The sequence below is a fragment of the Myotis daubentonii genome, chromosome 16 (genome assembly GCF_963259705.1).
Source record: "Myotis daubentonii chromosome 16, mMyoDau2.1, whole genome shotgun sequence".
In the NCBI taxonomy this organism is placed as follows: Eukaryota; Metazoa; Chordata; class Mammalia; order Chiroptera; family Vespertilionidae; genus Myotis; species Myotis daubentonii.
In genome coordinates, this window is record NC_081855.1 from 32,884,418 (window position 1) to 32,899,961 (window position 15,544).

A 15,544-nucleotide genomic window follows, 5' to 3' on the forward strand; every position below is an offset into this window, starting at 1 on the left:
GATGGGAGGTACTTAACCATCTTGTGGGAACAGCCCAGAAGCCGGAAGACCTGGGCTGCAGCCCTGGCCTTGGTACCGACTTCTTCAAGGCCTCGGAGAAGCCCCTTCACATCTCTGAGCACCATACTCATCATCAGTGAACTGAAGATAAGTTTTATTCTGCTCCGATGAGGTCCTGGTGTGGCCTGGGGCTCCTATGGGTCCATTAGCTCTAGCATCCTCACACTTTCAGTTGAGGGTGCCCCTCCCTAAATGTGGGAATCCGTCTTTCAGATTATAGGGTTCATGCTTCAGGCAGTAGGGAAGTACCCTTCCCTTGTCTCAGCTCTGGCCACATAAAGCCAGGACTGAGAAGGAGTCTACTGTGAGGGTCCCTGATCCACTGTGCCGGCTGCAGGGATTCAGGATCCAGAGGTCCCTTCCCATCACACCTCTGCTCTTGACTTCTTGCAGGACGGTGTTTTGTCTCCTCTATTCCCCAGCACCTGACACATGCCTGACACAGAGTGAGTGTGTAGCAAATACTTACTAGAGCAATGAATGAGCATAAGAACTTGGTGGGCACAATTCCTGTTCTCCAGGAGATGTGGGTGGAAGGTGAGGGAGGAGGGTCTGCTCGGTTTGGCCCGGCCCCTAGGCTTCTAAGCACGGACTGCCTCCCATGTGTGGATCCGCTAAAGGAAGACAGACTGCTGGATACCCTCACCCCAGTGCAGAAAACACCGGGCCCTGAGGCACAGGCCACACTGGTTCAAGTTCAGAGCCCAGCGCAAGCCCTATAGTGAGACTAGCCCGACTGCAGACACAGAGTAAAGATCCCCATCAGTGCTACTTTATTATCATAAATGTCAGGTACAAACAAACGGTACAAAAGAGCCAACGTGCCCCAGTTCCTCTCCAGGCAGCTCCTGTGAATAAGCAAGAGAACAGGGTAAGGAAGCAAAAAGGGAGCCATGGACTGAGCCTGGCTCACCTCCGCCCGTAACTCAACCACCGCATACAGCCCAGGTGCTAATGGCCGTTCCTCCAGGGGTTCCTGGGTCGCCTTTGCGAACCAGGACACTGCTGAGGTGTAAGCTCCACAGGGAAGAACCTGTCTGCCTTTCTCTGTGGTTCCCATGCCTACCACAGTGCCTGGCAGATATCAAGTGCTCAATGATCAAAGAACTAGAGGATGCAGATGAGCCCTGTAAGGAACCGTGACCCCTGTATAGTAGCTGTTCCCAAGAAGGAAACTCAAGCTTAGCAAGATGGAGTACTGTGCTCAAGGTCGCACAGCAGGTAAGCTGCAGAGCAGGGATTTGAACCCCAGCAGCCCGGCTCCTGAGCTCGCTGTGCTCCTCACCAATCCACTCTGCTGACTTCCATACACTTGGTACTCACAGAAACAGCAAACACACACTCACACAAAGGACACACATACATAGCACACAACACACTACCCATGTTCACGTATAACACACACACACAATACAATTTATATAGATTGCACATGCGCGCACACACATGTGATTGAATGTCTAGTCATTCGTTTTCTCGGCCGGCACCCAGAACAGGGATGGGCTGGCCTAGGGAAGAAAGGGCTGTGGTTGCAATTGCCAGCCCAGGTGTGTCCAGCCTTCACCTCCTGGCTGCGCCCCCTTACCCAGCCTCTAGTCCCTCTCCCTCCAGGAAGCCAGGTCCAACTTGGGGACTCGACTGCAGCTGACAAAGTCCCGAGGGAACTTGTTGGACATGAATATGTTGTTCTTGGACACGGTGGTGATGCCTGTGTTGTCGCAGATGATGCGAGGCAAGGTGACACTGGCCAGGGCCTGCTGCTGCCGCGTGCTGAATACGCCCCTGTTCTGCCACCAAAACCTGCGTGGGAACACCACGGTCATGGCACCTGAGAGGGCATCACCTGGCTTGAGCCACCCCCTGGATGCAAGAGAACCACAGCAGACACTGCTCTACAGCACAGGAAAGCTCCGGGCCCTCAGGCAACCAGGGGTTTCCAAACAAGCGCAGCCGCACTCAATGCACAGGGTAAAGCCCAGCTACCCAGAGGCCCTCCCCCAGCAACCTGCGGGCACCACGAACGCTGGACAGGGAGCTGGGCCCACACTGGCCCCTGGCCTGAGCTGCACCCACGGGGATGGAGAGGATCGTGGGGGTGTTTATAATCTTTCCACCTAGAGAGGGACACCTTTTTCTAATCTCCCCAAAGGCACACCACAGGCTAGGTGAGAACTAGGTACGACATGTCAGAATCACGATGAAATGACACTAGAAGCATATGACTGTTCAATGGTGACTGACAGCACCACGGTGGCACCCGACACACAGAAGTAAAGGGTGGCATTTTCTCAGTCTTCCCTCCTTCCCAGCCAGGGGTCCAGGTCCCTCCTTGCTGCACCCCCAACAGGTTCAGAGCACATGCAGGATCCCCTTAAGGTTCCCTGAAAAACACTGGGAAGTCCTAGATTCCTTCCAGCCCTTCATTTCACTGGAAAAAGTTGGGGACCCGAGAGATTTGGGACAGGACCAGGGCCACTCTGCGTGCCCCAACCACCCCACCTGCCTCCTCACCGATCGCCATCACGGAGCTGCCTGAACTGGGTCCCGATGAGGCAGGCGAGGAGCGGGCCCACGCGGCCCTTTCCATTCAGGGGCTCGGCCACGCCGCCCATCCAGATGTCAATGTTGTTGGGTGTGCCGTACTGCGCCATCAGCTTCCTCGCCAGGTCCATGTTCTTCAGCACGGTGGCCAGCTCGCCCACTGTTTGGGGCTGAGGCAGCCCACAGAAGCGCCTCCAAGCATTGTACCCTGTGTCGGGGGAGGGGAGAGGTGGCTGTGGGTGCCTCTCAGAGAACCCTCCTTCCCGATACACCAAGGCGATATACAGAGTCAGAGAAGGGAGGGGAGGTCACCGAAGGGCTTCTCCTGGGCTACAGACCCCTGGGAACCCTGAACCCTTAGCTCAGGCCAAGGGGACAGCTGAGTTGCTCCAGGACCCTCTCTGTCTTTCCTTTGCCCTCCCACCCTAAAGCAAATCCTAAATTGCCACAACTCCTGTCAGGTCCAAATGTAGGGACATCTCATTGTCCCCCTCTGGAGACCTCAGACCTGTGAGGGGTGAGGGGTGTCTAGAAGGCTCAGCCACAATGGCTGGGCCATTACACAGGCACAGGCTTGGAGGTCAGACCGATTTGGGTTCCAGCCCTGCTCCTGACTTGGCTGGAGAACCTAGGCAGGTCTTGAATCTCTGCAAGCCTCTTTCCTCACCAGTAAAATGTGAGTGATGACACTCTTCCCCTCAGAGCTCATGTAAAATGAGGCAAAATGAAACGATAATGGAGACGGATTTTCAGACTATGGAGGTGAGGAGGCTTGTTGTTATTATGATGATGCTCCAAGTTTAAGGGTTACAGCAACGCAGAGGAGGCCAGGAATTACTGAAAATGGACAAGGTGGGCCCAGGGAGAGGTAAGTGCCTGACCTCAGACCGATTCCTAAGAGCAAGGTGCTAGGGCTGGAGGAAGTCTTGGGTAGCTGGGGAGACTGGAGTGGGGATCGGGGAGGGGGGTCCTGCGCCCCCTCACCTGGGAGGCCGTGGTCCCGGCTGCGCTGCATGTTTAGAGCCGGCAGGTCCAGCCCGATCCTCATGACCTGCTCAAACAGCCGCTCCCGGATCTCATCCACCACAATCTGGTTCTGGCGATTCAGCTTGGCAGGGGTGGCCATGAGGCCCCGGAGGATGGGGTCGATGCCACCTGGGGGCAAGAGGAGCAAGGTTGGGGGGAAGGGGTGTCTGGCTCCGTGTCAGAGCTCAGGTAGGCATCAGGGGTAAGTCCAAGGTAGGGCCAGGCGGGTTGCAGAAGAGGGCTGGGCATATGCCGCTCCTGGTGCCAAGGTGGTCCCAGTGGGAAGGCTCTCCGTGGGACATCAAGGTCTCAGGGGATTATGTCGTTCAGACTGGCAAGGTCAGGGTGCTCCCAACACCCCGGGCCTCCTGGGTCTCAGAGTCACAACACACAGTGAGGAGCCAGCTCCCTGTGCGCCATCCCCACCCCGTTCTTTACTGTTAGATGTAGAAGCAAGTCAGGTAAACTGAGGCTGGAAAGTCAGATCAGAGCCCCAGAAGTGGAAGGAAAGAGGATTTCTCCTGTCCCAGCTCCCTGTGGCCAAACCCACCCCTACCCGACCCTCTCTCCTGGCCTCGGTCCCGCTCACCTTCCAGCACAACCCTCCAGGAGGCAAAAAAGACCTGGCTGAGTGGAACACGGGGGTTGGGCCCCGTGGGCCTGTACTGGCTGTCCAGGCGGAACATGAAAGGTTGGATGAGGGTGTGGCCAAAGCGGAAGGCGTTGGTGAAGACGTTCGAGATCCGAGGGTCCACCGAGTCATTGTAGGAGCGGTACCTGGGCAGGTACTTCCTCATGGCCTCTGGACCCAGCACCAGGGGCAGGTAGTCCCGGTAAGTGATGATCTAAAGAAAAGTCACTCAGAGTGGCCTCTCTACTCAGCCCTCCCTGTAGAGTTGCCACCTGCTCCTGGTTTGGGGGATCTCTCCCATCCCTCTGTGGCCAGGGAGCTACCTCCCACAGCACTGGATCTAAGTCTAACAGAATGGCAACCTAGGGCATAAGCAGAGCTTTTGCCTGCTGTGTGACCTTGGGCAAGTTATTAACCTCTCTGAGCCTCAGTTCCTCAAATGTAAATTAAAGGTAATTATGCTGCCCTCTGACTAGGATTAAATAACAAAGGGGCTTTGTTAGCCATTGATAACTCCCTTGACTTGGAGTTATCAATGTCTCATTTCTCTTACTAACTTAAATACTTCTTGCAGGCAATGATTATATCTCATTTCTCTTGGAATTACTCAGTGCCCAGCAAGTACCTGGCTCCCAGTAGGGTTCAATATATGACTGTGGAAGGAAGGGAGGCAAAAAGCCACCCTAGGTGACTTTCCCCAGTGAGGAAGAGATACAGAACAATCTCACTCTAGATTCTAGACTCTGGAATTTCCTCTGAGGCTTAAATGAATCTCACTTACATTCTTGGTGCAACTCAAAAATTCACCCTCTGTTCCTGCAACTTTCTCCCCTACCAGAGTTTTTAAAAAGGTGTGTGTGTGTGTGTGTGTGTGTGTGTGTGTGTGTGTGTCTCCAGGAGAGGATGGGGGATGGGGGTGCTGGAGCATCAAAGGTTGGAAGAGAGAACCAGGAACACTGCCCGGGAATAAACAAGGTTAAGGAGATGGAGTGAGCTATGATAAAGCCAAAAAGAATAGGTGAGTGGGTAAAAGAGCCAAGGGTGACAATGAGATGAAGGAAAGGAGAGACATTTATTGAACTGCTACTTTAGACCCAGCAATTTAACCCTCCCAATTCCATTTTCAATGGACAGAAGAACAGACAGGGGAGCAAGGCTGGGAAAGAGAAGATGGAAGACAGGCATCACTTGTCAGGCATTTAGTATCGGCCAGGTGTTTTCCTATATGTCCTTTACTCTGCAGTATCATGGATGAAGAAACTGAGGCTCTTGAGGTTAAATTGCCCAAGGTCAGAGAGCATGTGCCAGAGGCACGTGTGGGCCCCAACTCGGTCTGACCCCTGGCATCATCAATGCTCTGGATTGCCCACCTGGATCATGGCTCCCACAATCTTCCGGGCCTCCTGGTAGAGCCTCTCTCCACCCCAGCGGGGATTCAGGCGCTTGAGCTCTGTGGCCAGCCGGTTGTGCTCCCGCAGAAAGAGCGTGTGCATGGAGGTGAGCTCGGGCATCTCACTGGAGCGGGTGTCCCCTTAGGATGGAAGGCACTCCTAAGTCCTCCATCCCAGAAAGGACTTGCTCCATTGAAACCCCCTTTCTGAAATGCCTCCTACCCAGTCCACCCATCTTTGCACACCATGTTCAGATTACACCCCCCTGCTCGTTTCCCTGGTCCACTACAATAGCTTCTTCCTTGGTCTAGGCAGCGGTTCTCAACCTGTGGGTCGCAACCATCGGAAAACACATATAGCATACTAGATATTTACACTATGATTCATAGCAGTAGCAAAATTACAGTTATGAGGTAGCAATGAAAATAATTTTATGGTTGGGTGTCACCACAACATGAGGAACTGTATTAAAGGGTCGCGGCATTAGGAAGGTTGAGAACCACTGGTAGGGGCACTGCTGGTCAGAGACGTTCATTCAATAGGGGTCAGATCTGACATAGGTCTTGCTACCTTCCCGTGCCTGAGACTGGGAGCTCCTTGAGAACAAGGCTTGCTGTCTTTTGCCTTTTTGTATCTGACCCTCTCACCCAGCACACGCATGTTGACATGTGGGGTTTAACATAGTGCTTGGTACAAAGTAGGAGAGCCATGAACACTGCCTGGTTGACTTATTCTCTTGATTTAGGGAAAGCCAAAAAGTAGCATGCCTGTTGGCACTCCCTACTTCCATGCCCATGTCAGGAACAGCCAATGATCACAGCATTCTAACTTGCTAAAATCAGATGCAACCTCAGAATCCTTCTCAACACGGGACTCTAGAAAGCCACTACCTTCTGAGTAACTCTGATCAGAGCGGCCATCCCTACCCTGACTACATGCTAATCGTGCAGCCTGTTCAGGGAAGGGGGCTGAAGCCCAGGATGTAAAGTCCATACCTGAGACTGTTCAAAAGAACTGAGTTAGACCCCTGATCCCTCCAGTCCTCCCCCAAGCGTTCTCTGGAAGGGCTCAAGGTCCGTTTCAGCGGGGCATTGGGTTTAGTCCTCAGCAGCTCTAAAGGCTGGTGGGAAGGAAATTCCATGAGAGCAGCTTTTCCATCCCATGAGCTGCCAGTGATCATGATGATCTAGGTCTGGGAGAGGCAACTTGCCAACACCAGGCTGGAGGCAGCCCAGACTGCCTGAGGAGTGCAGCTCTTCCCTCACTAGCCAAAAAAGTCCACACTGCACTCCTCCCCAGGGCTCAGGCATTAGAAGCCACCAGGAGGAGAGGCTGGGGGGTCACAGGGAAGGGCCGAGGCCCACTATTGGATCTACATTAAAAACCGGTGGAGTAGCCCTGATCGGTGTAGCTCAGTTGGTTGCGTGTCGTCCTGCACGCAAAGGTCACCAGTTCGATTTCCACATGCCCAGGTTGCAGGCTTGACCCCCGGTGGTGGAGTGCAGAAAGCAATTGATCAGTGTTTCTCTCTCTCCCTCTCCTTTCCTCTCTCTTTCAAAATAAATTAAAAAATCGTTTTTTAAAAAAACCACAAATAGATAAAATTAAATGTAAAAATAAAGAATGCATCTCTTACCTAAGTATGTTGTTACTAAAAACAAGCAAACAAAAAAACATTGGAGTAAATTATACAACGGTCTAACCCAGTGGTTCTCAACCTTGGCTGCACATTAGAATCACCTGGGAATCTTTTTAAAATCCTGATTTCTGGGCCTCACCCTCCGGAAATTCTGTTTCTTCGTTACTAATGTTGTGGCCCCACCCCATAACAAAAAAACAGAATTTCCGGAGGGCGAGGCCCAGAAATCAGGATTTTAAAAAGATTCCCAGGTGATTCTAATGTGCAGCCAAGGTGGAGAACCACTGTGTTACAGGGACTCAAGATGGGCAGGAGGTGATATGGAGCAGTTCTATATGTGCAACAGAACTTTCTGAATGGATGGCCATGTTCTACAGCTGTGCTGCCCATGGGAGCCACTAGCCTATGAGGCCGTGAAGCACGTGAAATGTGGCTAGTGCAGTGGAGAAACTGAATATTGACTGTACATGAATTTAAATTAACTTACATTTAAATGCAATTAGCCACATGTGGCTAGTGGCTACCTAACTGACCATGTGGTTCAAGAGGGTGAGGACCTCACATTGTTCTCTGTCCCTTAGTTCCCTGTCCCTGGGGACTCAACTGTGCTCTCTGCCAGAGTCCAGAGGGAAAGAGAGAGAGACAGACAAGTGGATGGACAGAGTCTCCTCCGACCATCCGTGAATCTCCTTCTTAGGTCTGAGTTTTTGTTTTTTTTTCCCTTTCTGGCTCCATCCACTTGTCACCAAGACAACTGGATTAATATCATGAAGTTGGTGAGGGTACAAGCTGCTTACAAATAGGCCCTCTGTGGCTCCGGCAGGGGCACCCCTGTGCCACCCCAGGTCCCTGACCAGGTCTGACCTGCCAGGAAGCACCAGATGCGCGCTGAGCGGTTGGTGAGGAGGCAGGGGTCATGGGTCAGGTTGTCGAAGGGCAGCAGGGCCCGGCCGTTGTCTGTGAAGCGGTCATTGACCTTCATCAGCCCCAGCTGGTTGGTCGTGTTGCGAAGTTTCCTGGCCAGCTCGTCCTCGCTGCCGTACACCATGCTGGCGTCCAGGAAGGCGGTGAGGGCGTTGATCTGGTTGAGGATGGTGATGTTGTTGCTCATGCAGGCGGGGCAGGAGCGGAAGAAGGGGATGCAGTCCCTTTGGTTCTTGATTCGCGGGTCATTGGGTGGGATCTGCATGCACAGAGGGAGATCCAGCCAGTTCACCAAGGCGGGCCGTGGGCAGGAGTGGCTCTCCCCCGTCCACCCTCCCGAAGGCCTGGATCCCACCTCGGAAGCCGCCTGCGGCCAAGGACCAGAGGCGGACCCAAACAGGGTCCCTCAGGACTTCTGGCTTCCTCAGACTACAGGGGGCTTATCGAGGCCCACAAGGGATCGCTGTCTGAGGTTCCCCGTGCAGAGTGCCTCTGAGCTCCAGGGCTGATGACTAGAATGCTGGACTGGGAACGTGGGGCTCCTTGGAGGTGAACCCACCAGTCCTCCGACCTTCCCCCTTCACGTCCTATCTCTCAGTACTTCTCTGCTCCTGGTCTGCTCCTCCCTCCCGCTCCTCTGCTTTTCCCTTTCCTGTCCTGGTCTCTCTCCTCCCGGTCCCTTTCCTGCCTCTCAGGTTCTCCTTCCTTCTCTCCTACTCTCCCTACACAGGCCAGCCTGGCCCCATACCCCAGGCTCTGTGGAACGTGGCTGCGGCTGCAGGAAGATGCCCCTTTGTGGGGAGGAAAGAGGACTGAGCATCAGGTGCCCATGCACAGAGGTTTGAAGGGCCGTGGGAAGGGCCTCAGCTGGGGGGGGGGGGGGGGGGCGGCGAAGGGGGGAGGGGTGGGGCCTGCCTTACTAGGAAGCTAGGGAAGGAAACCTGAGCGCAGAGGGAGGTGGCCACTTCTAGGTATGAAGTCTACTTCCCCCTCCGGGCAGGCGGGAAGAAGGGAGCACCTTGAGCGGAAAGCAGGGTGGCTGCTGCACGCAGCTGATCTCGCAGTTGTGGCCACTGACGAAGGCGACCCGCACGGCCGGCTCAGGGGTGAAGTCGAGGTCGTGATCAATCAGCTGGCCCCACTGCATGAACAGGAGCGAACGATCTTGGTCCGGGGTCAGCTGCTCCGTGGGGAAGCGCACGATGGCGTTGGAGACGGCGCGAGCCTGCGGGACACGGACGTCAGGGGCTGCCCCAGGGCCGCCTGGGCCCGGCCGCGCCCTCCCTGCCGGCCGGTGCTCACCAGGGGCACCCGGAAGCCGCCGCGCTTGACCCCGGGCGTCCAGCCGTAGGGCAGCGAGACGCCGTCCTCGTACTCCGCCGGCAGCCAGCGCGCAAAGGCGCGGTTGGAGGCGCCCAGCGTGGGGCGGCGCCTGCAGGGCGGGGACAGGGCGCGGACGCTAGGTGGCGCTGGGCGGGCCCGGGGCCCGACGCTGCCCAGAACCGCCCGCGGGCCCACCAGGCACACCTGTTGTTGCACATCCCCGTGATGGTGCGGTACTTGTCCCCACTGGGGCACGTCACCCCCACGTCCTGGTAGGCGCAGCCGCTGGACTTGGACAGCAGATTCAGCTGGGCGGGCGTCAGCACGTCTGCGGGCAGGGGAACCAGGGGTGTGGGAGCGGAGCCCTCACTTCCTATCCTAAGCTCAGAAGCCTTGGTTGGGGGAGGGGGGCAGTCTTAGGACATGGAGGGGAGACTCGATGTCCCTGAGAGGAGTTGGGGGGGGGGATCTCTGGGAGGCGGTAGAGTCGCTTGGAGGGGTCACTAGTGGGGCAGGGGTTGGGGTGTCGGGGCAACAGTACCAGTGACATTGAAGGGCCTTGACCACAAGGGCCGCAGCTTCCCCTCCAGCAGGCTGAGGGCCACGTGCAGATAGTCAGCAGCCCTCACAGCTGTCCTGGTGGCCGCCACGGGCTGCTTGAAGTAGGACAGGAGTTCCATGGGGCTGACCAAACCACTGCGAAGCCGCTGCTTGATGCTGCTTGGAGAAGGAGGCGTTAGGGCCAGAGAAAGTGGGCGGAGACACTCAGCAGAGCCCCAGCCCGGCAGATGGACACACAGGACAGTGTGACAGACTCGGACAGGAAGGTTTCCCTTAATAAACAGGGTGTGGACCTGGGGGCCCAGGCAGAGGCAAGGCCATGGGAGGGGTGGCTTTGAAGATGTTCTCCCACTCTAGGACTGACAGACAGACAGAGGGCCCCACCCCACCTCCCGTGCCTGGCAGCCTTGCCCAGGGCTGGGCAGTGCCCGGCACCCACCTTTCCCGTCGCTCCTTGTAGGCCTTGTCCACTAGCCGCTTCGCCTCCTCCATGCAGGTCACAACCACGGAGGTCTCCACCTCCCCCAGGACAGCTGCCCAGGAGAGGGGTTGCAAGGTCAGGAATGGGCCCAAAGCACCCCCCCTTCCCTTGAGACCCCAGAGCCAGCGTGGCCTTCACTGGAGAAGGAATCCCTGGAAGTCAGACCCACCCCCAGCACCCCACCTTTCCCTTCCTTCTGAACCGTTACCTGGAGCAGCACCCTCAGAGGGCCCGGACAGGGCCAGAATGGCCAGGAGCCCAGCGAGGGCCAAGAGCAGCTTCATCTCTACAACAAGACCCCAAGCCCAGTAAGCGTCCAAAGCTCACGGTGCATTTGGGAGAAGAGAGCCCCACCATCCCGCTCCTCCCAGCCCCTCACTTGCACCTTCATACCCCAGTCCCACCTCCATAGGCCCTGCCTATGGTCAGAGAGCACAGGCCTCCTTGAGGGAGGGGTGCACAGTGCCCCCCCCCTTTGCTAGCTTCAGTCACTCAACCCCCCAGGGCCTGACTTCTGAAGTTACCTAGCATTGGCAGCACCTCTCAGCTGGATCTAGGCTTTTATGTCCTCCAAGCTGGGGGAGGGTTGGGGCAGGCGAGGCCCGCCCCTAGAGCCTGAACTCTCTCTCCTCCCCCACTGGGAAGAGGCCCCTGATATGGGAGAGAAGGGCAGGAAAGGGGGGTCCAGAACTGTCCCCTTGTCTAGGCACAAGGAGGTACAGATAACTAACTCCCCTCCCCAATTTCTGATTAAGCCTAGTCTCCAGGGTTCCTTTGAAAAGGACAAAAGTCAGGAACCAACAGCCTAAACAATGATGGGAACGAGAGAGACACCAGAGGAGGAGGAAAGGTAAAGGGGAGACCTGGAGTGATGATAATCCCATCAGCCTCAGGGTACTGTCCCCACCCCCAACCGTAACCTGGCCCCTGAGGCCAACCCTGGTGGGCGGCCGCAAATTCCTGGAAAAGGCTAAAGGGACAGGAAATCTGGCTGAGACCGTTGGGTTTCACAGGAAAGAGGACCCCGGGGCCTACGGGCTCAGGACCAAGGTAACTTCCTCTATCTCTCTCTTCCTCCCCGTTCTTCTTGGCTTTTGGTAGGGGGCTGCCTCCAACGCCCCCACCATCTGCTCCCAGATATCAGGAACCAGGTTGTGGTTAGTGGTCAGTTGGGTGATGCAGCCCAAGGCCTCTCTGAGACAAGACGAATGCAGTTAGGAGGACTGGGGTTAAACTTTGGGCTTGTGCTGAAACAGAAGAGGGGGAAGTTTCTCCCCTGAAAAAGGCTGGCCAAGGGGCCACGATTCTCAGACAGGAAAGTGCCCTGTGACTAGTGACTGCGTTTGTCCACCTTCCTGGGACCTCATCAGCCTGGGCACGTGCCAACCGTGGCTCCCATGTCCTGTTTGGTCGAGCCACACCTACTCCAGCCACCTGCCGCCCTCACTCTTGTTTTCTATGCCCGGACCACATCTTCTTGGTCAAGGAATAAGGGACAGCAACGCACCCAGAGCACCTTTCCAGCGATCCTGAAACTCACCGGAAACGGAGCCCAGGAGCCCATGAGAGAGAAGTCATTGTCCCAGGCTTGCTTTGCTAGGTGTGAACTTGGACAAGCAACTCTTTTTTTTTTTAATTTTATTGTTGAAAGTACTACATATGTCCCCCTTTTCCCCCCTTGATCCCTTCTAGCCCACTGGACAAGCAACTCTTTGTGAATCAGGATCTACAGTTTTATAGACTTTTGAAAATACTTTTTTAATCCTATAAGAGATACATTTCCATTCACAAAAAATGATAGAACACAAGCACAAAGTTTTAAAAAAATCAAAATTACTTATAATCAAGTGAGAGCGTGCGTATCTTTTTTCTTTCCAGGTTTGTTATTTTTTTTACATAAATAAGAAGCAGGAGATTCATCATTCACTGATAACCTCATGTCATAATTTGGTATCCTATGTGTAGATATCATCTGTAGTTTAAGTAATGGTAAGAACAGACTTTGACGATTGTTTTATGAACCTACTTTCAGGATTTAACAATGTAGCCTGGACTTTCATGTTAACCAATACAGATTTACTCCATTTTTATGTCTGTGTAATACTTTCGTATGAAATACAATGATTCATTCGGTAATCCTCTCTTGTTAGGGACTTGGGTTGCTTCCCATTTTCACTGTTATAAGCAGTACTAGGATCAGCATCCATGGAGTTAAACCTCTAGTCACATCTTCAATCATTTCCTTAGGCAAGAAGTTCTGGAAGTAGAATTGCTGTAATATTTGGGTATCCACATTTTTAAGGATTTTTGCAAAACAATTTGTCACATGGCCTCGTGAAGATTGCACCTCACCCTCCCATTAGCATGGGAGCGCTCACGCCCAACACCCTCATCAATTCTGACAGTTAGTGTCCTTTTGCTCTTTCAAGGAAATTGTTAAGGCTCAAGAGGGAAGAGACATTTAATAAAAGCTCCTCTTGGCACAGATGAGAAAGATGGAGCCCAGTGAAAGAAATGACTGCCAGGGGCAGCACAGTGGCACCGTGCAGAATCATCTACCCAGGTCTCTTGATGTCCACATCAGCACTCTTTGCCCAATGGCCTCTACACACTGTTTCTGACCTTTAGCTCCGGCATTTATTCAACAGGTAGTTACTGAGCCCTTGCACATGCCAGGCAGGTACTGTGCTGGCCACTAGGCGTACCCCACTGAGCAAAGAGCAAGCCTTGTCCTGGAGGATTCACAGGAGGACGCAGGAAGGCACCCCAATGGCACCCCAAGAGCTGTGTGCAGGGTTCTTCAGGAGCATCGGAGAACAGCACTTGGACCAACTGGGGGGACCTAGGAAAGCTTTCTCGAGGAGTTGGTGCTTGAGATTATCTTGAAGAATGTTTAAAAGTTGGCTAAGTGGACACAGGAAGAGCATTCTGACACAGCAAAGGACTGGACGCAGGTGGGCTCCATGCAGATCATTACACCATGAGACACGGTGGGGGGCGGGGGAGGGGGTAGAATGAAGCAGAGGCCCAGGACCCAGTGCTGTCTGACCTACTGAGAAGTCCTGGCCCTGAAGACTCCAGGGAGCCATAAAGGCTATACAGTGCATGGTCAGTTTTATTTTAGAAACCTCACTTGGGCAGCAGAGCGGAGGGTGCACTGGGGTGGGGATAGGGCAGACCCAGAGGCCAAGAGCTGGGCAGGAGGCATCTTAGCGATTCATGGGCCTCAAAAGGCCACCCTGTTTTCTCAGGGGAGGCAATGAATGTTTGGAAAATGAAAGCCTTTGCAAAGAATGATGCGAAAATCCCCTTCACTCTACCCACGTGGTGGTGGTGGTGGGAGAATTCTCGAGATGTATAAGCACCAAACCATCTGCCTTTGGCTCAGGGCCGGGGCCATGGGCCTGCTTTTGTGTGCAGAGGCTTGAGATGCTCTGTGACTTGACAATGTTTCCAATCAATGAATGGCCCGACCAGGATCACTGCATGGCAGCCCAGTGCACCCCTACAGATCCCTCATCTAGGACCTCCTTGTCGCCCTGGTGAACTTGAGGTTCTAAGGGCTTCCCAACATGCAGAGTAACCCGAAGGAGAATACATTGCCCCAGGAGCTATTCCAAACAAGCCTTGTCCCATAAGTTCTCCCCCACCCCACCCCCCACGCCAACTCCCCATCCTGGGGGTGGCCTCTGGAGGGCACTGCAGGGACCCTGCCTCTCAAGCCTATAGTCCTTTGAGGATGGCCCCCGACCCCACCCCTAAGGTGAAGTCCAACTGCCTGTGGGATAACGGGCTTTCTCTGCTACTGTTTGCAAAACAGTTTGTTCTTTCTTAATGCTGTTTGGGGAACCATTCAGTTGGGATTACAGCCAGATTTCCTGTGCGAGTGTGTGGTTGGAGAGCAGGAGGCTATGGAAGCTGGGGAGGGGCGGAGGGTAATGACATCAATTGCACCCAGCCCGAAGACCTTGTTTCCTCTCTCTTTAAAATTTTAAAAATTAATTTTGAATTATACATGTCATCCTTGGAGCTACTTTGAGTAAAATTAAAATATAACAAGTCAGGTTAAAGCTCTCTTTAGACTGGGGTATTGCACCATCCCCAATTCCAGTCCCCTTCCTCCACTCCTGAGAGATACACACTGGTCACTTTTGTATTTGTCCTTCCAAACCTTTTACTTTACATTCGTTTCTATGTGTAGATCTGTGGGAAATATACCTCTGCCTTTATTTTTCCATAAATGCTATCACATTATATACACTGTTGGGCGATGTGCTTCTCTCACTCAACAATACACCTTGACAGCAATCTCACTTTTTAACTGCTGTATAGTATACTTTAACAGAATTATACCTCCATTATGCCAGCATTCCTCCATTAATGGAAATTTTCATTTTTCCATTTTTTTTTTCAGTAACAAAAACAATGAAATAAAGGCCTCTTTGTACACACACTCAAGTGTTCTCCAGGATGAAGATTGAGAAGTGGGCCACAGATTTTGTGCATTTTAAAATTTTAATAGCTAGATGTGGCCAAACTGTCCTCCAAACTTTGTGAAATTCTCCTGGGCAAAGATTGGAATCACATGATTGGATCAATGTTTATTTCTTTGATGAATAGTGAGACTGAGCACCTTTTTATTTATATTACCTCTTCTGCTAATTTCCTGTGTTTGGTTTTATCTATTTTCCTATTAGATTGTCACTTTTTATTGATTTGTAAAAGATATTATATGTTCTGGATAAACACTAATCTGTCAGCTATGTGTGTTACTAATGTTTGTTTTTTTATCCCAACCTGTCACTTTTCATTTCTGTTTTTTTTTTTATAGGGTTTTAATTTTGATGTGGTCAAATTTTACCCATCTTTTCCTTTATGGATTTTTTTCCCCAGACTTGGTTGAGAGGATCTCCCTTTCTACAAGATCATAAACATATTTTCTGATATATTCTTAGTACTATGATTTT

The 15,544-nt window shown here is 53.1% G+C and overlaps 1 protein-coding gene across 1 annotated transcript; it reads right to left on the minus strand.

Annotated features, from left to right (window-relative positions):
* Nucleotides 1-810: 810 nt before the first annotated feature.
* Nucleotides 811-10,933, minus strand: MPO (myeloperoxidase). The gene is made up of 13 exons (XM_059669591.1): nt 10,786-10,933; nt 10,536-10,629; nt 10,077-10,252; nt 9,740-9,863; nt 9,515-9,644; nt 9,231-9,437; nt 8,153-8,471; nt 5,629-5,789; nt 4,217-4,472; nt 3,586-3,756; nt 2,572-2,809; nt 1,646-1,860; nt 811-908 (listed from the first exon to the last, which is right to left on the minus strand). The coding sequence occupies exons 1-12, from the start codon at nt 10,859-10,861 to the stop codon at nt 1,653-1,655; spliced, it is 2,160 nt and encodes a 719-aa protein (XP_059525574.1). The 5' UTR covers nt 10,862-10,933; the 3' UTR covers nt 811-908; nt 1,646-1,652.
* Between the last annotated feature and the right edge of the window lie 4,611 nt (nt 10,934-15,544).

Coding starts and splice junctions, on each gene's coding strand:
- MPO (XM_059669591.1), bottom strand. CDS start 10,861: ATGAAGCTGCTCTTGGCCCTCGCTGGGCTCCTGGCCATTCTGGCCCTG. Junction 9,438..9,514: donor GCGGCTTCCGGGTGCCCCTG/GTGAGCACCGGC, acceptor CGTGTCCCGCAG/GCTCGCGCCGTCTCCAACGC. Junction 5,790..8,152: donor CATCTGGTGCTTCCTGGCAG/GTCAGACCTGGT, acceptor TTCCATCCTAAG/GGGACACCCGCTCCAGTGAG.